The following is a 21,394-nucleotide window of genomic DNA, read 5'->3' on the forward strand; positions in this document are numbered from 1 at the left end:
ATCCATGCTGAAATGAATTAAAAAATAAACACTCTGGTTTATTTTTGTTGCTAAGAGAGAGGGGAAGTATAGGAATTTCCTTAGGCTGCCATTTAAGTAGTGTTCCTCCAGGAAGATGCTGGGGCTGTATTGGAGAGTATGGTAGAATCCAGAACACACCATTTATATTTGGTCCATTTCCCAAAGGTCCATGCCTGACAGATCTAAAGATAAGTGAAGAAACTGGGAGTTTTCTGAAGATGCAGATTTTGATTTTATTTCAACCGATTATTAGCGTATAATAGTATAAGATACATTTCTTTAAAAACCACCAACCCAAACCCATCACTGATGATTCAGTAATTCAGGAAAGGAGGGAAGCCCAGGCTGATCTACATAACACAACATCTGTTCTCGGTGCAATGTGCAATCCTCAGTCAAGGCCCTCCTCACACTAACACAGCTCCTGTCTCCAATGGCTTCCTTCCCATGCCTTGGCTGGGCTGGGCTTTCTCAGTTAACCCCAAAGGCAGAGAATCAAATTTACAGATTCTTCCTGGACATTTTGATCTTGCACTTTAAGTCACACCATCTGTAGGCTCAGAGACAGACTAAAGCTTCTTACAAAAGTGAATCTGGGAAGAAAGGATGGCTCTAACAGAGTAAGGGTCAGACCCCCCTTTGCCCATCAGTGACACTTGGAATGCTCTGGAAGACGAGTGGAGGCAAAGGGGACTTGAATTCACATGACCTGACCTCGAGTCCTGGCTAAAATTTTTCCTAGCTCTGTGCCTTTAGGTGGGTCATTTATCCCCTCTAAGCCTCAGCTGGCTCACTTCTCCATCATCTGTTGCCGTATCGGGGCAGAGAGGTCCCTCTGCCAGCAGGTTGAATGAGCTAAGTGACCTCTGAAAACTCCAAAGTGCTGCACAGTGCAAGGCGGTATAAGGTAGAGAAGGAGGAAAAAGAAAAGGAATGAGAGTAGGATCAAAGAAAGAAAGGGTGAAAAGTAGAAAAAGAGGCAGAATGGAGAGATGGAGCCAACACAAGGAGCTCAGTTACCACTTCTAGGCTACAGTCAAGGCTTAGATGATGACATTGATGGCTGGGTCCTCTTCACTGCATGGAGAATAGCTGATCATTAGACCTGGCCTGGAGCCAGTCTTTGGGAAGGAATCTATTCAGACTGACTATCATGACAGCTACCATTTGTATGATTTTAATTCACAGGATCACTTTTAAAGCCTCTAAATCTTCATCTCATCTCTGCATAGGTGACAGGCTGCTGAAGGGGCTCCCAGCCTGGCCCTGGAGCAGGTCATATCTTTACACTTCCTTAAGCCACAGAAAACTTGAACCAAGTGGTGTGGTCATACTCCTCACCAGGCTTCAGCAACACAGGAGGGAAGTGGGGCTGTGAAGGGGAAAACAATACAGGTTACACCTTGCCAGCCCAGGTTGCACCCTTAACCATTCAGGATGGCTTTTGGACTGGTCTCTCGACCAGTTCTGTGAACCAGTTGCCAGTGTAAGAACTGTTTATTATTGGTTTGCAATGAGATAAAGAACTTGAACCAGAATGAAAATCAACCACATCACTAAACACTATCACAGCAAGACTTTCTTAAGGAAGCAGGGTTGATTTACATTCTGGTGCAAGCTACAAGCATCTTATTATGGGCTGGAGCTTTGAGGAGCACTACTCTATAAAATAGCTAGAAAAGAAAGTTATGAGGAAGTAAACAGGATGAAAAGATTTGGAGGATCATCTTAACACTGTGGTTGCAGAAAATAATAGATTTTTTTTAACACGTAAATGCCATCTTAGTAATGTGGTTAAGAGTTTCCTGTGTTGTTCATGACTTGGAGAAGAGAACATACACAGATTTTTGAATCATACAGATCAAGTCTGACTTGAGTGTTATGACCTCTGTCATCCAGTGTGACCTTGGACACACCACCACTCTAACAAGCTGGCTTGTAGACTTACCTGATTGACTGCATCAGGCCAGTTCTGGGTCTCAAGGCAGAAACCGGAGTGTTTGGGATAGACTGCTCCACTCTTGCCCTTCAGTGTGCCATCCAGGAAGTTGCCCGTATAAAACTGGACACCCGGCTGGGTGGTGTACACTTCCAGTACCCGCCCGCTCCCAGCATGATGGACCCTAGGGATAAAGCCAGACCACATATATATAGATCCAGGGTGGAAAAGCAGACAGGGAAAAGCTGGGAAGCAGCTCTGAGACAGGAATCAGACCCAGTCACAGAGCAGGGACAACATATACAGAGGAGACGAAGGAAGAGCATGGCGGGAACTTCTCGCAGCCTCTTAGGTGAGGCACGAGTAGGTGGTTTTGAGGATCCCCAATAGCAACTTCTCCCTCTGAGCTTGGCTCCTCTGGGGAAGGGCAAAAGGGACTCACCCCAGTCAGATATGTTTGTGTGTGTCGGGGGCGGCCAGGTTGGAGACAGATAGTTAGGCTGGGATACTTTCTCATAAAGAGGTGGAGCTCTCTGCTTGGTCTGGCAAGACAACCAGCTATGTCTTCTGAAAGAGAATAGATGCTTCTCCAAATTAAACTGCCCACCACCCTTGGGGCTAGAGCAGGCAGGGCTCTTTAGCCAGATCCCCTGCAGAATAGATCTGTTCTGGGTTTCTGCCAAATTGTTTCCTTTTTTAAAAAAAACAGGTCTCTACAGATGGAAGAGTACCCACCTGGTCCTATACTTGGGGTCAAAGGGATATATAGATAAAGAAAGGCTGGGTCTCACAGACTTACCGAGGTAAGACATCCCCACAATGTGTAGTCAACCAAGAGGTTCGGGGAAAGATGTTTGGAAAGAGAAAGGCCAGGATTTGAATAGTGGCAGGGAGGTCGGAGGGTCTCCTCACGTGGGGGCCGTGGAAAGAGAAATGTGAATAGGAGGAACAGAGGAGAAAAGCAGGCTTGAGCTAGAAGAACACAGCTGGGGTCTTGGTGCTGGGGCTCTGAGCAAGAGAAGGCTTTTGAAGTTCTTTCTGTTTCTGTTAGAGCTTAAATTATTTTCTCTGCTTTATTTAAGACCCGTTCATTCTGCAAACATTTATTGATTATTTGTTAGTGCCGAGCATGGTATTAGGGTGTTAGGGTAAAGGTAGAGATTCACAAAGATAAGATGGCACAAGGTACTTAGAATTTAGTGAGAAGGAGAGTGTGGACACAGACGCCTGTCAGACACGGCTGGAGGTGGTGAGTGCTATAAGGGAACTGCAACCTCCAGCTTGTCATGGAAGTAGGCAAATCATACATCAAAAATCAAGAAAGGACGAAGGACTCTGGAAGTTCATGGAAAGCAGAGGTGACTTCAGTCAGGAGGAGTTGGGGCTTCTAACAAAAAAAGGGCCTTAGAGAACAGGCAGAGATGGGGAGAGGGGAAGCAAAGCGACAGGATGCCAGGTAGGGGCACAGGGAAAACGGTATGATGGGGGAGGGGGGAGATGTATTCACCTATGGAATAGGAGCTTTGAAAAGGCACATAGGGTGTGGTAGTTGGTCCCCTGTAGCATAGTAAATGGCATTAATATGGCGGCGGAAAAGCTCCTCAAATAGGAGTTGGCATCTTTTCTTCCCAACAAATGAAAGGCAAATGAAAAGTACAGGCAGCAAATGAAAAGTGCCTACCGTGCACAAAAACGCTTTTCTTTAGATCCCTTCAGACAGAAGTTGTGGTCAAAGCCATTCATGTGGAACTCCTGCAGGTGTTTTCCAAGCTCCACTGGCTTCCTCAGGTCAAATGCAGTTCCCTGCACTGGAGCAACTTCTCCTGGTGGGAAGAGGCAGAAAAAAGAGTGACAAATGCCTAAATAAAACCTTTATATCCTAAAGACCCACTGGTTCTACCCTCCCAGCCTTCATTTCAAGTTGTAAAGGAGGTAGGAGTCCAGATCCTAAGAAGAATAAATTATTGGATCTCCTTAATTGTAAAATGTTACTGACTGCAAGATGCAGTAGCTATAACACTCAGAATCATTCAAGTGTGAAAAAAGTACAAAAATCAAGGAAACGCATAATTTCCATTAAGGAATAAGTTGGATAAAGGGTGATGGTTGTCCTAACCACTGAGTCAATCACCTTGTTGACATTTCTTGCTTTAATGCTGAACTATCCCAGGGCTCATAACTGAGCATTAATACCTGGTACTGGCTAACCAGATGCTAACAGTGTTGCTGAGATTAGTGATTTTCGAACCATTTGGGGCCATTATTAGCCAAAGCGACACTGGTAGCCACTCTTCCCCAATCACTTCCCTGATCAGTCTGTAGACTTGAAACATAGAACTGTTAATAACAACACTGGGACAAATGAGTTAACCGGGACAGTTGGGGGGAAAACTAGGATGTATGGCCACTCTACTATTAGCCAATTTTAGAGTCAATCCTTTGTTTGTTTGTTTATTTATTTATTTAGGCTGCGTTGGGTCTTCGTTGCTCTGCGCGGGCTTTCTCTAGTTGCGGCGAGCAGGGGCTACTCTTCATTGCAATGTGCAGTCTTTTCATTGCGGTGGCTTCTCTTGTTGTGGAGCACAGGCTCTAGGCTCGCGGGTTTCAGTAGTTGTGGCACACGGGCTCAGTAGTTGTGGCTCGCGGGCTCTAGAGCGCAGGCTCAGTAGTTGTGGCACACGGGCTTTGTTGCTCCGCAGCATGTGGGATCTTCCCAGATCAGGGCTCAAACCTATGTCCCCTGCATTGGCAAGTGGATTCTTAACCACTGCACCACCAGGGAAGCCCAGAGTCAATCCTTTGAATGAAAGCTTTGTGTCTCTAGGAGTGCTTCTTGGAGGAGTTATAGTTGGCAATCAACCACCCCCTTCCTATGTGTAAGCCAGATTCCTCAACCTCTAATAAGTATATTTGTTCTTATCAAGGTGGGACATTCTGAAGCCTCTTTTCAATGATGTGGGTGGGTGACCAATCCTGAGGGAGGACACTGCAGTGTGAAGACCCTCAACTCTTAAAGGGCAAAGCACAGAAGGAATCTGGATGGGAGCCCCATCTTGGTGGTTATTACACAACAAATGATGCCCAGTCAAGACTATCCCTTAGTGGTATTACAGAACTCAAGGGTGTTGGGACCAGAAGGGTTCTCAGAGCTCATCTGGTCCAAACTGCTCATGTAACAGATGAGACTGAGACCCACACAACTTGATATCATCAAACAACAACCTGTGATATTGATATACCATATTTCCTCAATTTAAGACACTCATTTTCTCATATATATATATATATATATATATATATATATATATATAGGCTATAAAATATATATTTATATATATATATTTTTTTTAACATATATATATTATAATTCCGCTCGGCTTGCAGAATCTTAGTTCCCCCCACGGGATCGAACCTGGGCCCCGACAGTGAAAGCGCAGAGTGCACTGGACTGCCAGGGAATTCCCTCATTTTCATATTTTAAAATCTCTGAAATCATGTCATGTCATGGTTTAACTGGCAGAGGTGGTTTTTTTCCTTCATGGAATGTAAAATAATGGTGAACTTTACAACTGATGGCATCTTAGAGTTGATAAAATATGTGAAAATAATTTGCCACATCTTCTGCTCTACTAAAACCACTGAACAAGAAATCAGGGCTTTGAGGAAATTCCCTGGCGGTCCAGTGTTTAGGGCTCTGCACTCTCATTGCCGAGGACCCGGGATTTGACCCCTGGTTGGGGAACTAAAATCCTGCAAGCCACGCAGTGCAGCCAAAAAAAAAAAAAAAAAAAAAAATCAGGGCTTTGAGGGTGAAAAAGACGAATTAGCGTTATCTTGTGAGTAATTTCTCTGGAGATCCAAGGGAGAGAGCAAATTTCTCAACAGTCCTTTAGACATGTTTGCCAAAAGGCTATAACATGGGTTTTACATTCTTCTGAATATTGTGCCATTTTGCTTTATCACCTTTCATTCTCTTCCCAGCTTTCAGATCTGTTCTTCCCTAGATGCTAGGCTGAGCCATCTCAAACAACGTACGCAAATACTCTGAATTTAGCTCAGTTAAGAAAGCCCAGGGAATGTGCGGAAGAATTCCTCCTCGTAGGCATGTTCCTGGAGTATGACAGAGCCAGGGCAATGGACTAGGAGCCTATTCACAGTCACTCGTCTGATCGATCATCACATTAAACACCTACTGTATGCCAGGCACTCTGCTGGGCAGAGCTGATACATAGATGAGACATGACCTGCCTTTTTAAGCTGCTTGCAGTCTGAAGGAGGGAGAGGACGTATAAGCCGCTCATAACCACAGAGTGTGGAGAGTGCTACCATAGAGGCACAGCTGTACGAAAGAAGACAGGCAGTGTGACTGGGTTGGCTTAGATGTGGCAGACTGGGGAGATTTCATGGATAAAAGTTTATTAGTTGAGCTGAGACTTGAGGTGAGGTCATAGTAGGTTGAATGGGTGAAGAAGGTTGAAGAATAATCGATGTGGAGGAAACAGCTTAAGCACAAGGTGGTAGTGTGTGTGTGTGTACTGTAATAGTAGCAGCAGCAGCAGCAGTAGTAGCAGTTGCAGGGTAGAATGCCTCAGATGAGGAAAGAGATTAAGTAAAGTTAGATGAAATCACTTCTCTGAGCCTGGGGTTTTTCATCAGTGCAACAAATAAGCTGGACTAAATCACTGACTTTCACCCCCTACCCCATTCCTGCAGAATTTTTTATTTCAGAGGGAAGCTCAATAAATACAAGTGTGCACACACACACACACGTAAAATAAATATACATATACCGTTGACCCTTGAACAACATGGTTTTGAAATGCACGGGTCCACTTGTACATGGATTTTTTTCAGTAATACATACTACAGTACTACACTGTCTTTAATTTTTAATTTTATATTTTTTGGCTGCATTGCTGCACATGGGCTTTTGTCTAGTGCGGAGAGCAGGAGCTCCTCTTCGTTGCAGTGTGCGGGCTTCTCACTGCAGCGGCTTCTCTTGTTGTGTCTCACGGGCTCTAGACGTGCAGGCTCAGCAGTTGTGGCGCACAGGCTTAGTTGCTCTGCGGCATGTGGGATCTTCCTGGACCAGGGATCGAACCCGTGTCCCCTGCATTGGCAGGCGGATTCTTAACCACTGCGCCACTAGGAAAGTCCCTACACTGTCCTTGATTGGTTGAATCTGCAGATGTGGAGGGCCAACTGTAAAGTTATATAGGTGGATTTTCGACTGCATGGAGGGTTAGTGCCCCAACCTCCGCACTGTTCAAGGGTCAACTGTATACAACATAAAATACATGTATATAAAAGCCAGAGTGAAGCCAGTACAAGCTCTGAGCAGCTCACCTAGAAAACCCTAGGAACAGATGATGGCAGAGGTGCACCCCATCCCACCCCCTAAAAGTATGACCCACTTAGGAGTGAGAAGCCCCTGGTCCTAGGATCTTCCCCAAATACAAAGAATCCCAGGTTCCTCTGCAGCAGGCCAGGCAATCTGGCCAGTCTTTCTTGAGGGGGAAAGAGGAAAGGGACTCTGTTTCAGAGCCTTACACAATGATACAGTTTAGTACATTTAAAAGTTTTTGTATTGTCCCAGACCTGAATCATATATTTTGAAGGTAAGTACAGACATTAGGTGTTTAACATACTCTTTCAGGTTGAGAGTTATTTTTCCTTTCATGCGGTCAGATGGATAATGTTTTAGGAACTTGGTTCCTGCTATTTTTAGAGGAGAGATACAGCCTGCAAAGTGGGGCTGGAATCTTAGGAGGCTAAGAAAAATGAGGAGCTTGTACCTTACCATTAAAAAATTAAATAGGAAAAAGAGAACTGACTCTTAGCCATTTAAAGCATTTGGTTCTGCTGCTGAGTTCCTAAATACTAAGAAACATGAATGTCCTGTCTCTGGGTGAAAAGAGGGTATCCTTTCCTTAACTCAGAACTTCTGCTCAGAAATGTAGTCTTTTTGGCACGTGGGGACTGGGGTCTTTGAGTTCACACAGAGCCACGAGGGTGCCTGGGTTCCAGAGCTCCTGAGGGAGACACGGAGGCCTGGCTAAGACCATCCTAGTGTCTAGTGTCCACTGTTCAACCAAGAGGATCCTTCTCTTACCAGAGTCAGCTTTAGGAAAAGTTAAGTGGTATTCTTTTTGAAACATCCTTTAAAAGCATCTATTTCCTTTGTCTTGGTTCTCCTTTTCCAAAAAAGAATTCTTGTGTAGGTAATATTTACACATGTAATCAATTTAAAAGATAACAAATGTAAAAGGTACAAAGTCGTACTCTACAGTGAAAAGAATTTCTCTCGTCTTTGTTCCCTACAGATCCAGTTTCCTTCAACAGAAGCAACCATTGTCACTTGTTTCTCATGCACCTTCCACAGATACTACAAGGATATCCAAGCATTTAAGTGCACGTCCGTGCACATCCACAAACTCACAGACTGTTTCCACCTTGAACTTGTCACTCAGTTTATCTTGGAGGTTGTTGCTAAATTTATTCCTTGGTATTTCATTAGACAACTCCATATGCACTCATACTTTTCTCTATTTTTTCTATGATAATCTATTTAAAATTTCTTTTTGAGGTCACAATTGCAAATTTATATATTTTCCTAGAAAATTATCCATTTCATCTATATTACTCTCATGTTTATTTGCAAAGAGTTGAGGAAAGAAATAATTTATGATCCTTTCGGTTTCATCTGTCTGTGGTTATTTGCCTATGCTCATATCTAATTCTGTGGACTGAATAGATTAGCTATGCTATATCTGTTTTATTGGGGGGTATTTTCCCTCCAATGAAGCAGCTCTTGGATTTATGAGTACTACCTTTTCTGATTCTTTTCAAAATTATAATTTCTTTTATTTTTGTTAATTTTTCTTTTGTTCTCTTGGGTTTATTTTATTATTCTTTTTTCAAATATCTGCATTAGATGCCTAATTCATTTAATTTCACAATTTTTGATTAATATAAGTAGTGCTAAAATTTTCTGAGTATTATTTTAACTATATCACATGTAGGAGTTTCCATTATAGATAATTGTAATATAATATTTGCTTACTATATATTCCTATATGTTATGTATATATTTCCATTATACATAAATACTTATATATTTATTTTCTAAATATCCTTAGTTTTGGGGTTTGACTTCATTTTTCATCCAAGAATTATTAAGAGAGAGTTAAAACATTTCTAGGAAAAAAAAAAAAAATTCTAGGTCAGTATTGGCTGTGTTGTATTTTGTGAAACTGCCTGAGGTTTTTTTCATGGTCTTAGATATGGTCATTTTTTGGTGAACTTCCATTGTGAATTGCATCCATTGTGAATTGCATCCTTTAGAAAACAGAATGTTTTCTGTCCTGAAATCAGCCTTTTCTGGTGTTTACATTGAGACCCCCTGCTACTTTGGCTTTCACTTGCTTGGTTTGCTTTTGAATTCTTGTATTTTCAAACTTTCTGAGTCACTTGGTTTGTAAACAGCATTCTGTTGGGTTTTGCTTTGTGATTTAATCTGAGAGACTGTTTAATAGGGGCGTTTTATGGCATTAAGATGACACGTATATTCTAATTGTTCTTAGTTTGTCATTATATTTTATGGTATGCTTTCTGTGTTTATGAATTCTACTCGCTTTTTTTAAAAAAAATCTTTTACAATATGGTCTGTGTTCCTGATAATTTAGAAAGTTTGTGTTTTTGTTTTAGTGGTTACATCTATATACAAGTCACTTCAATATAATGTACTTAATTCTCTGTTTCTTAAAATCTTCTGAACTTCTTCCTCCCCTTTTCTCCTCTTTGCTCCTAGTTGGGTTTCTGACACATTCTAATGTAATTCTAATAAAGGCACTTTTGTTTCCCAGTAGATGGTGCTAGAGACCCAATATAAAGAGCTTGCTTTATAAACATACACCTTGTCTGAGTTCAGTCAGTCCTCTAAACCCTGAGCAGTTCTGGAGGATGGCTGAACTTTTTGGATCTCGAAGGCCAAATCCTGGATGGTAGTGACCCACCGGGGCGCTACTGTCCTGTGAAGTCTGGGTGACCAGCTATCTCCCACACTGACTTTAAAAAAGCCAACAGTGTTTCCTTATGAAACAATTAGACTGGGAAAAAGAAGCAGCTGTTCTCATGGGCTCAAGAAGATTTTAATCTTACCAACCCATATTCCAAGTGGTAATTTATGTTATGCTTTCTTCCCTAACTTTAAATGGTGCTCACAATATTTAGTTCTTTCTTAAAGCCATATCTGACTCAAAATCGAACCCTTAAAACAGCCCCAATGTGATCGCCCGGGTCAGTCAATCAATTACTTACTTTTCTTGACTTTAAAGAAATAAGAAAGTCATGGAATTTTCATGAAGGAAGGACCCAGGGCATATTTCATGTCTGTTAACCTGATATTGAGCAATCTATGATACTGAGCAATCAGTGTTTACTTTAGCTTTTCTCTCTGTAAAACAAAGCTGCTATTATTTGCCGCCCTATACATTACATGGAAATATTTGATAAATGATACGTTTGAACATTTTCAGGAGGATGGCATAAATAAAAGGGCTAAATTTCAGGAAATATATATATAACACAAAGCAGAGCTTAGAGAGGGTAAGACTTCAAGAACGGCAGAGAAGCCCTGACTTAAAATTTAGACACTTGGGATAATTGTAAAAAGAGATTTTTGCTGAATGAGAAGAAAAAGAGAAGGTTCCAATCTGTCTTTTCCAGCCTCATGCCCTGACACACTCCCTCATGTGCTTACGGGTCAGGCATATGGGAAACTTAGAATTTGTCTCCCAGATTCACTATGTCTTTGGACCCTTTCTTGTAACTGGAATGACGTTTCTGGGCTCCCCCACCCCACTCCAGCAGCGCCCACCAGGTCATTTAAGAATGCTTATTCTTGGGCTTCCCTGGTGGCGCAGTGGATGGGAATCTGCCTGCCAATGCAGGGGACACGGGTTCGATACCTGGTCTGGGGAGATCCCACATGCTGCAGAGCAACTAAGCCTGTGTGCCACAACTACTGAGCCTGTGCTCTAGAGCCCGAGGGCCACAACTACTGAGCCTGCGCTCTAGAGCCCATGTGCCACAACTGCTGAGGCCCGCGCGCCTAGAGCCCGTGCTCCACAACAAGAGAAGCCACCGCAATGAGAAGCCTGTGCACCGCAACGAAGAGTAGTCCCCGCTCGCTGCAACTAGAGAAAGCCTGCGCGTATCACCGAAGACCCAACACAGCCAAAAATAAATAAATTAAAAAATAAAAAATAAAAAGAATGCTTATTCTCTAATGCTAGTTCCTCTGTGAGGGACTGTATCCTCCACAGCCAGAAGTAATCCCCTTTTCTACTTTGTTCATCCCACTTTGAACATACTTTCTCCAAGACATTCATCCCATTAAGGCATAGCTATAGGATTATATCAAGCTTTATATCCGTAAGGAATGTGAGCCCCTAGAGGGCAGGGATTGTGTCCTACTGATTTTTGACCCTCTGAGCATTAAACAGAGCCTTTACTTGACTGAAAACCTGATGAATGAATGAAGTAAAGGGAAAAAAAAAAGGGCAAATGTGAATGTTGTAGCATCCTGTGACAAAGTCAGAATGAAAGATCTAGAAAGGACCTTAGGAATTACCTCATCTAGTACCCTCGCTTTGCAGATGAGGTTGGAACCCAGACGGCTAAAGGGACTTGCCCAAGGTGACACATCTGCATAGTGTCACAGCCTCCAGGCCCCTACTCAGGCACTCTCCACCTCACCCTGGAGTGACTTGGGTACAGCCCCTCGCACCTCCAGCCCTCAAGTACTCTTGATTTTTCTAAGACTTTGGAGAATGAATGTGCAGTTCTTTCAATTTCAGTTTATCTACATATGTGAGTTTGTGCTTTGGTGCTAAGAATAGAAGGAGATGTCAAAATAGCTCTCTCAGCAACGCTGAGTGTACAGAAAATGAAGCCGAAATGGAAAGGGTGCCTTCAGAGAGGATGTCACATCACCAGACTTTGGTTTTGAAGCCACCAGAAAGCTGTGGTGTCAGCAGAGAGAAGCCATTTTCAGATGAGAATTTCTTATTGTCCTGAATAAGGTTGGCTGGGTGTGCATTTAGGTCTGAGCAGCAATGCCTGGCAGATGGTGGGCTCTGACCCAAAGGTGTGGGGTTACAGCTCTGGGGGAGTGGCCTGAGGCAGTACTTCTGCTTCCCTATTTCCAGGAAAGTCTGACTGCAGGCCCCACTAAGGACCCACTTGAGGTTACTGTCATGAATTTTGAGTGAGACCAGTAGCTGTATGGTGGCAGCTGTAGAAGGTATGGGTGGGTAGGATTAGTCAGGGTTGGGCTTTGTTAGGAGAATACAAAGAAAAAGGAGAAGGCGAGGGAGTGGAGAGCATATGAAAAGGGGTGATTCTAATGATGGACTTTTTTTAAGTGGAGAAGGGGAATTCTTTTTTATTTATTTATTTATTTTTGGCTGTGTTGGGTCTTCGTTTCTGTGCGAGGACTTTCTCTAGTTGTGGCAAGTGGTGCCCACTCTTCATCGCGGTGCGCAGGCCTCTCACTATCGCGGCCTCTCTTGTTGCGGAGCACAGGCTCCAGTCGCGCGGGCTCAGTAGTTGTGGCTCACGGGCCTAGTTGCTCCGTGGCATGTGGGATCTTCCCAGACCAGGGCTCGAACCCGTGTTCCCTGCATTGGCAGGCAGATTCTCAACCACTGAGCCACCAGGGAAGCCCTCTAATGATGGACTTTTGATCTTAGTAGGGGAGGAGGTGAACAGTGAAAGGGTGGTAGGATCAAGTGACTATAGGTTCTTGTGGCATTGAAGAATTATTGAAGCTGAAACAAACATCTTAAATAGTGATCATAAAAGGCTGCAGTAAGAGGTAGTGATAAAGTCAAGGGTATGACTCAAAGATCATAGGAGTGAGTAGCTGAAAACCTTGGAGGACGAGATCATTGGGAGAGGACGTCAAGAAGCTAAAAGGTCAGGGTATCATCAATATGGATAATGAAATAATGTAGAATTATGATAAGAGTAATGTTGGAGTGACAGTGAGCCAGGAATAAGGTCAAGTCTACAGAGGACCTCAACAAAGACAGCTCACGTGAGTGTCACCCTGGCAACTACAGCTGACTGATTCTTGCAAGAAGATGATGTAGACCTGAGCAGTGGAAACAGGACTCTAACATTCCAGATGTCTGTCACAAGGCCTTAAATCTTCCTCTAGCTCCTCATTCCTGACAGAGTTATAATTACCTGCCCTCTGGAAGTACAGGAAAAACTCACTGCCTTCATGAAATCCATCTGCTTTGATTCATATCTCTTATCTCACATGAAGGAGTCTTACAGGCGCTCGACCTTTTCCCCATGACTGCTTGTGGCATACTGCATTTTTCAAAGATGGCCACACCAGGATATATTCATCCCACAGGCTCTACTTACAATGTGATGTTGACACTCCTTCAGTGAGAGGTGAAGTCTTTTTTCCCTCCCTTAAGCCTGGATGGACCTTTGTAACTGCCTCAACCAATAGAATGTGGTACAAGTGATACTATGTGATTTCTGAGGCCAGGTTATAAATACAAGGTGGCTTTGCCCTGGCCCTCTCTGCCTCAGGACATTTGCTCTTGGTTCCGGCCGCCATGTTGTAAGGAAGCTCAAGTCACATTGAAAGGCCATGCGTGGGGTTTTCTGGCTGACAGCACCCAACCAATAGCCAGCATCAACTGCCAGACATGCAAGTGAATGAGTCTTCTGATGATTCCAGCCCCTGCTCTAACCTTCCAGCAGAGGTCCTAGACATCATACGTAGAGACAAGATATGCCCTGTCTAAATTCCTGACCACTGTTTCTTACCAGAAACAGTAAGAGGTAATAAAGTGGGAGTAATTTATTACATAGCAATAGATAACTAGTATACTGCCTTGGCATGTTTTCACCTCTTGGCACTTGATTTGACAAGACAGGAGGTGACAAATTTTGACAGAAGTCCCTTTAGATGATTCTACCTTAAGAACACTAATCCTTGCAATTACTTTTGGATGGGGGAAAAACAAATATAAATTTGCTAGTTCACCCATTTTTGAGTATCTTTTATGCACCAGGCATTAAACTGACCCCAGGGAACTTAGAATCTGATGAAAGAGACAGACAAAAAAATAAAAACTTACAGGAGAGTATGACAAATGCAACAAGAATGGCATTCAAAGGGCTCTGATGGAGCAGAGAGCAGCAGCACCTAATGCAGCCAGGAGGGTCAGGAAAGGTTTTCCAGAGGTGTTGACAGGAGGCTAACCTTGAAAGGTAAGTCAGGATTGGCTAACTGAACAAGGCGCAGGACTACTCTCATCTGTGAATGACAAGAGTGGTCATGTGAATATCACTCTGGCAACTACAGCTGCCTCATTCTTGCAAGAAGATGATGTAGACCTGATTATTGGAAACGAGATTCTCTAACATTCCAGATCTCTGTCACAAGGCATTAAATCTGTCACAGGAATGGACTCTTGTTGTCCGTATTTGGGGTGAAGGCAAGACAGTTATATTACACTTGTCCTATGGGCTCCTAGCTCTGACTTGATTTTTTGGGCAAAAGACTTAAGAAACAGAGTAGAAGGTAAATTAGTCCTTATGGACTCCTGATCAAACACTGACTACTGAAATGGTTTTCTGTGTGACATCTGGACATGAACACTCTTCTCAGTATCTGACTGAGAAAATTCGCCCGGGGTGAATTTTAATTCAATGCTTTTAACTTCGCATCATCTGAAATAGCTCTTTTCCCTACCTGGTGGCCCTAGTGCCTGACTCTCTGAGAAGATGAACAGATGGTCACTGCAAGAGTCACTGAATCTTCATGTTTATTCATTTTTCAGCCCCTTCTTTCCTGGCAGGTCCCCTTTCTAGCTCATTTTCACACAACCCAATAACACAAGTACAGTGCTATTGGAAGAAAACCAGAGTCCCTCCAGACAGTCCTCAGCACCGGTAACTCCTGTTTATAATTACAATTAAAAATCATTTTGAGAAAAGAGAAAAGAAAGCAAAAGAAAATCTGGCACAGACTTTGTAGAAAAGTTTGGTGGAGGGAAGAAATTTTCTCCAATAATTTTTTCTCCCTTAAAAAAGAAATGTTTCTGGGACTTCCCTGGTGGCGCAGTGGTTAAGAATCCGCCTGCCAATGCAGGCGACACGGGTTCGAGCCCTGGTCTGGGAAGATCCCACATGCCGCAGGAGCAACAAAGCCCACGTGCCACAACTTAACTACTGAAGCCCACGTGCCTAGAGCCCATGCTCCGCAACAAGAGAGGCCCCCGCAATGAGAAGCCTGCGCACCGCAACGAAGAGAAGAGTAGCCCCCGCTCGCCGCAACTAGAGAAAGCCCACGCACAGCAATGAAGACCCGACGTAGCCATAAAAAAAAAAATTAATTAATTATTTAAAAAAAGAAATGTTTTTTAAAATATTAAGTATGTTATTTGAAAATTATTTTCTATGATTTGTCCTATATGTTGATTACAAATCTATGTAAGATGTGTTAGGATTTAGACAGACTTGCTAACTGACCTTGGTAGGTTTCTATGCCTCTGTAAGATACAATTTCCCCACTTATAAAATGGAGCTAATACTGGTATCTACCTAATACAGATACTGTGATGTTTAATTGAGAGAATGCTATGAAGGAGGTCGTATCTCTAGACCAGCACCTGGCACATAGTTAGTGCTCACTCTGTTACACACACACACACACACACACACACAAACACTCCAGAAATACAGAGAACAGAGAAAACAATTATTCATTATAGTTTAAGTCATTAATACTAAAGGAAAGTGCATTCCTGCCTCCAGGGGGCATTGACATTTTCATTACAAAGAATTTTTTAAATTTTGTTTTTATTTTTTGAAACTTTCTCTCTTAGTCATTTTTAAATCTAGAACAATGGTTTTTAAAGTGTTTTCTGAATCATGGACTCCTTTGAGAATGTTATAAAAGTTATGGGCTCTCTCTCCAAGAAAATGCACACACACACACACACACACACACACACACAATGTTCCCAGAACCTCTGAAGTCCAGTGATGCGTGCCTGGTTAAGAATCTCTGATCTATAGGCTGGTAAGTATTTTCTGCCTATACCACTACTTGTCACAAAAGAAGTTGCCCTCTCATGACCTGATACTGAAATGCACATTTGGAATGTTGCAGTCACATAACCTGAGGTGTCTGGGCAAGAAATGCCGACTGGGAGTTTCCTGGCAGATTCCTCCTATAGCAATGTGGCAAAGGCTTTGCATAATACATCAGGGCCTCCTTCGGGACGGTTTATGATTCCTCCATATTCTTGCAGCATGGACAACAAAGTAACACGTGAAAGGGCACAGAAGCTTGTCTTAATCTGAGCAATTCAACGGCTCAAAGAAACCACAGGAAAATGAAGTATCAGAGAAAGTGGAAATTGCCCCAATGCCAGCTCAGAGAATGCGGCTCATTAGGCAAACTGTGTTCCCCGGCTGCAGGACATATCAGCAGTCATCATCACCAATTACTGTTATCAGCTTCAGGAGCATCCTGCTTACTTGGTGGGCAGTTAAACTCAATAGACATTAGAATGGATTTTAGGGTCAGGCAGGCCTGGATTTAAATCCTGACTTTCTTTGCTGTAAAAAATTATGGAGGTCATTGAGCTTCTCTGAATCTTGACTTCCTCATCTATAAAACGGGGATAACAAGAGTGTCTACTCATAGGATTATGGAAATTAAGTGAGATAAGGCATGCAAGGTGCTTAGGAATACAGCTGTATTATGGACAGTAGCTGAGGGCAATAACAGCATAGACTTTGGAGTTGGGGAGACTTGGCTCCAAATCTTGACTCTACCAGTGACTTACCCGTTTAACTTTGTGCAGGTTACCTGACCTCTCCAAATGCCCGTTTCTTCAAATGAGGCTTAACTGAAGCATAACACCTATTTCAAAGGGTAGTTCCATGAGCTAATGCATGTATATGCTTAGCTCAGTGTCTGGTACATATTAAACACTCAGTAAATGGTGGCAATGATGATAATGATGATGGTCATAATAACAGTTAATACCTACAGAGCTCTTAACTAAATGCCAGGAAGTGTTCTAAGCACTTTACACGTATTATCTCATTTAATCTTCACAACTAATGAGGTAGGTCCAGTTACTGTCTCCATTCTACACTCTACACATGAGGCCTGCAGAGGTAGAATAAATTGTCCAAAATCACAGAGCTGGTGAGGATTTAAACCTAAGCAGTCAGGGTTTGAGTCCGTGCCCTTAACTACTGTGTTTTCCTGATGATGATGTGTCAAAATCAGCCCTTTTAAACAGCCATTCAAGGTCATACCAAGGACTCATTTCACTAAGGTCAGAGGTGCTTTCCACTTCTCTGGCCAGGACTCCCTTGCCTGCCCCCATCAGTTTTCATGGCACCCTGGGGGGACCCACTGCCCAAGAGCAGTGCATTGCTGGGGCCGGATGTTGATCTATGAGAACCAAGACCACCTTCCCAAATCCCCCTGGATCCACTGGACTCGGTCTGCCAATGGCTGTTAACTGCTCTCGTGTGAGAGGGGCAGCCCTTCTGCCAGTGTTCGGAGTTTGCTTGATGATTTCAAAAGGGGAACACGTTGGGGCAGAAGAATTTTCCCACATGCTGCTTCAGAGCAGCTCGAGCAGACTCCAGCGACAATGGAGGCTCATAGGAGACCCCTGGCCTCCACTCTTCCCCGAGAGTCACAAGGCTCCCACAGTGACGGTTCACAGGAAGCCAAGACGAGCATCAGGGACAGGTCAGCTGATATCCTGACACCATGATAAAGACAGTAGTTGAACATAGATAGCCAAATTATGTTAATGGCCTAGGGTCAGAGAACAGAACCAGTAAGGGAGAGAGGGGAGAAATCAGTCCAGCCTTTCTGGTCAGTTGACACAGTGGCAGTGTCAAGAAATGGCTTTACGTGGGAAATTTAGCCCCTCTGATCTCCATCAGTGCTCCCACTTCTCACAAATCACCCCAAACCAACATAGCACCATCTAAGTTTCGAGGCATACCCCGGACACCCTTATACTGAGACTGCTGCCCCAAGCCCTCCTACACAGAAATGGTGGTCCCATCACAGCTGCTCAGCCTCCTCTGGTTTAGTCTGGACACGGAAGTTGTGTGTTTGTACTAGTGGAGCTGGAGGGCAGGCAGCCTGGAAAGGCAGGGCCGGCCTCCCCGATCTCACTAACGTGCAGGATGTGGTCGTTATCCTCTCTGGGAAGGTGTGCGCTGCAGACCCGGAGTTGTATTTGCTCCTTGCACCTGGGGCTGCCCACAAGAACACCTTCACACGCTACAAATTTAGGAGCAGTTCTCTGTCCTGGGAACAATTCTGGAATGGAGACGGAAAAGGAAGGAGGAAGCCTGCTCCCCAGGAACCAAACACAGATGCATTCAAATACAAACCACTCCTGGCCACCCCCTAGGCTTCTCAGGCTGGGTCACAAGGCTGGTGGCTCATGGAGCTTGGGGAGATGAAGCATCCGGGCTTCAGTAAGCAGGCTCTGTAGGGAGTTATCAAATGGCCTCTGATCTGTGGCTAATCTAGATGAAGATACAGAAGGTATTTTCCTCAGACTATGACAGCATGAAGCTGGGAGGCAGATACGCTTGGGATAACAGAATCAGGAATCCAAAAGAAAGTGTAAAGCAGGGGTAAAGCACAAGATGAAATTTATGGATAACAGGAACAGATAGGGTCCTGCACTTGTGTCTGGAAAAAAAAAAAACAAAAACCCCAAACCAAAGGACACCAGCTAGGTTTAGATTGTAACCCTAACCCCAGGTACAAAACAATCTTCTGAGGTTCTATTTCCTTACTTGTGAAATTGGGACACTATAGCCCCTCCCTCATTAAGTTGTCATAAAGATTAAGGACAGTTGATACAGGGAAAGTACCCAGCACAGTGATGTGATGGTTCTTTGTACCGTGCTTCACACACACGTGGTCTGGTTCCAGAGCCTTTGTTCTTAACCGTCATGTTACATTTACTCTCATAAATGTTAAGTCTAGTTACTACAGTTATTACCGACTAGGGAGAGATGTAGCGGAGCCACAGCTTGTATGAAAATGACTTTAAGGATGTGGTTGGCAGGAAGTTCGATGGAAGTCACATAAAGACGGTAATGAGGTGTTGACAGCTCTTGGTTACCGTCTGCAGCACAGGCATCACAGGATGACCTGAGGATGTTCTGCCTCAAGAAGAAATGACTTGGGGGCGACATGACAGCTGCCTTCTAAGGTCATAAGCCTGCTCTTTAGGGACCTGAGGCCCAGAACTAAGCCAAGTGGGGGTGGGCTCTAGGTAGACGGATTTCAGCTCAATATCGGGAAGGCCTTTCCTACGTGCTGGCCCAGGATGGGCAGTGAGTATCCCTTCCAGAAGGCACCTGAGTGTCGGCAAAGCCCATGGTTCTGAGATTCAAATACTCGACTGGTGGGTGGTGGTTGGAAAAGATAAGGTCCTTTCCAACCGTGACATTCCAGGACTATAGGTCCAATGGCCCATGTGACAAACACAGTGAAGCAAGTTGTTCCCTTCGGGGGCACACTGTGATATTTGGTTAATTCTCTCTCCTTTTTAAATAAAAACTTCAGCTTGTCTTACCTAAGGAAGCCATTGGCTGAGAGCAGCTCTTTGCAGAATGAGCTATAAAGAATGGCTTTTGATAAGAGAGGCTGAGTCAGAGAGTGAAGTGTTGGAGCAGAAAGGGGAATAAAGGTAGCTAAGGGGCAGCAGGAGGACCCAGCGTTGTTGGGGAGAGAAGCAAATGGGCAGAAATAGGTGTCAAAAGGGGGGGAAAGCAACAAAGTTACTAGAGGTTACACAGAGCTCTTTAGAGCCTTTTCAATAGCTGCTCAAAGCACGGGCCGGGACCACCAGCACAGGCATCACCCCGCACCGAGTCAGAATCTGCGTATCAACAAGTCCCCCAGGTGACTTGTGTGCACTTTAAAGGTGAAAGGCAGTGATGTGGAGACCATCTAAGGGAGACGTAGGCTCAAGTGTGCTGTACTTTCATCTCAAAAAAAAAAAAAAGGGGGGCAGGGGGAGGCGAGGAATGCTGGGGCACGAGGAAGAGTCTGGTCTCCATGGGGACGGCCCAACTACGCTTCCAGCCCAGCTGCTCCAATTATGTCTGTTTCTTTAGTCAGGTTCAGAACAGTCAGTCAAATTTGCATAAGGAAACCAGCGGTAATGGGGCTCGTGGGCACAGGTACTCATCTGACACCTAATTAAGCCATCTTGGTAAGTCATCTCTAGAATTCCTGTTATTATTTTAGGAAACAACATAAAGAGAATGATAATTAAAAGTAACGCCCTGGGTGGGAATTTTGACTTTATTCCAGTGGTTGGCAAGTTAAGTACCTTGGGATTTTTTTTTTAAGGTAACATTTCTATAAATTTTCGTAGAGCACACGACCTCAAAGCTTGTCTCTGCTGCAGTTTTTTCCCTTTCCTCTGCCGATGCTTCAATTTTGCGGCTTTATTCTACTGCTGGTTTTTATGTATTTATTTATTTTTTCTCACTGAGCACTTTTTGGTTTTGACTTGCAGTGGGGAACGGCATTACCTCTGGATATTACATGCCATTGGAAGCATAAAATGCTAAACACCGTTGCATGATGTTTTCAGGTGAGAAGACAATTTTACATTTCACAGTTGGGACCACATGAGGCATTTTCATGCAGGGAATTTTTCCATCCTAGACTCTCATCAAGATGGTATCTGGGGATTTGCCGCCAGTGTAAAATTCACCCAACTGTCTGCAGCCTCCTAGCCTTCCCGCTAGACCTGGTCTCCTCCTGAGTGCCGCCACGCTCCCCTGGACTTCCAGGTGTGCACGAGGGCCCTCACATCCTTTGCTGCCTTCCCCGGGCCCACTGTCTATGACCCGAGCCACTTGGTTAGTAACACCCTTATTGACCTGCTTTACACCCTGTCCTCTCCTCCTGCCCCTCCGTCCAGACAAAACCCAACTAGGGATCATCCCACAAGCCACCTTCTCTGCTTCCGACTCCAGCTGCTGAGAGAAACTGGAGAGAATCCCCAGAACCAACTGGGGCCGCCACAAATTCATGGTCTCAATCCTCTCCTGGATTCTCGGCACCACTTGATACACATTTTACTCGTCTTCAATCAGCTCCTCTCCCACCAGAAAACCTCTCCCTGACCCTGCATCTGCACCTCACAGAGGCACCCTCTTCTTTCAGAGTTTTTTTTTTTGTTTTTTTTTTTTAATTAATTAATTTATTTTTGGCTGTGTTGGGTCTTTGTTTCTGTGCGAGGGCTTTCTCCAGTTGCGGCAAGCGGGGGCCACTCTTCATCGCGGTGCGCGGGCCTCTCACCGTCGCGGCTTCTCCTG

The 21,394-nt window shown here is 44.0% G+C and overlaps 1 protein-coding gene across 1 annotated transcript in view; it reads right to left on the reverse strand.

The window, feature by feature from the left end:
* Positions 1 to 229: 229 nt before the first annotated feature.
* The window catches only part of GALM (galactose mutarotase), a 52,676-nt gene continuing 31,511 nt past the window's right edge, over positions 230 to 21,394 (reverse strand). The window contains exons 5-7 of the mRNA XM_082427839.1: positions 3,642 to 3,783; positions 1,970 to 2,144; positions 230 to 1,393 (exon numbers count right to left, since the gene is read on the reverse strand). Coding sequence (XP_082283965.1) covers positions 1,316 to 1,393; positions 1,970 to 2,144; positions 3,642 to 3,783 — 395 coding nt within the window. The 3' untranslated portion in view covers positions 230 to 1,315. The remainder of the gene's footprint in view (positions 1,394 to 1,969; positions 2,145 to 3,641; positions 3,784 to 21,394) is intronic.

Source organism: Balaenoptera physalus (assembly GCF_965194825.1).
Source record: "Balaenoptera physalus genome assembly, chromosome: 15".
NCBI lineage: Eukaryota > Metazoa > Chordata > Mammalia > Artiodactyla > Balaenopteridae > Balaenoptera > Balaenoptera physalus.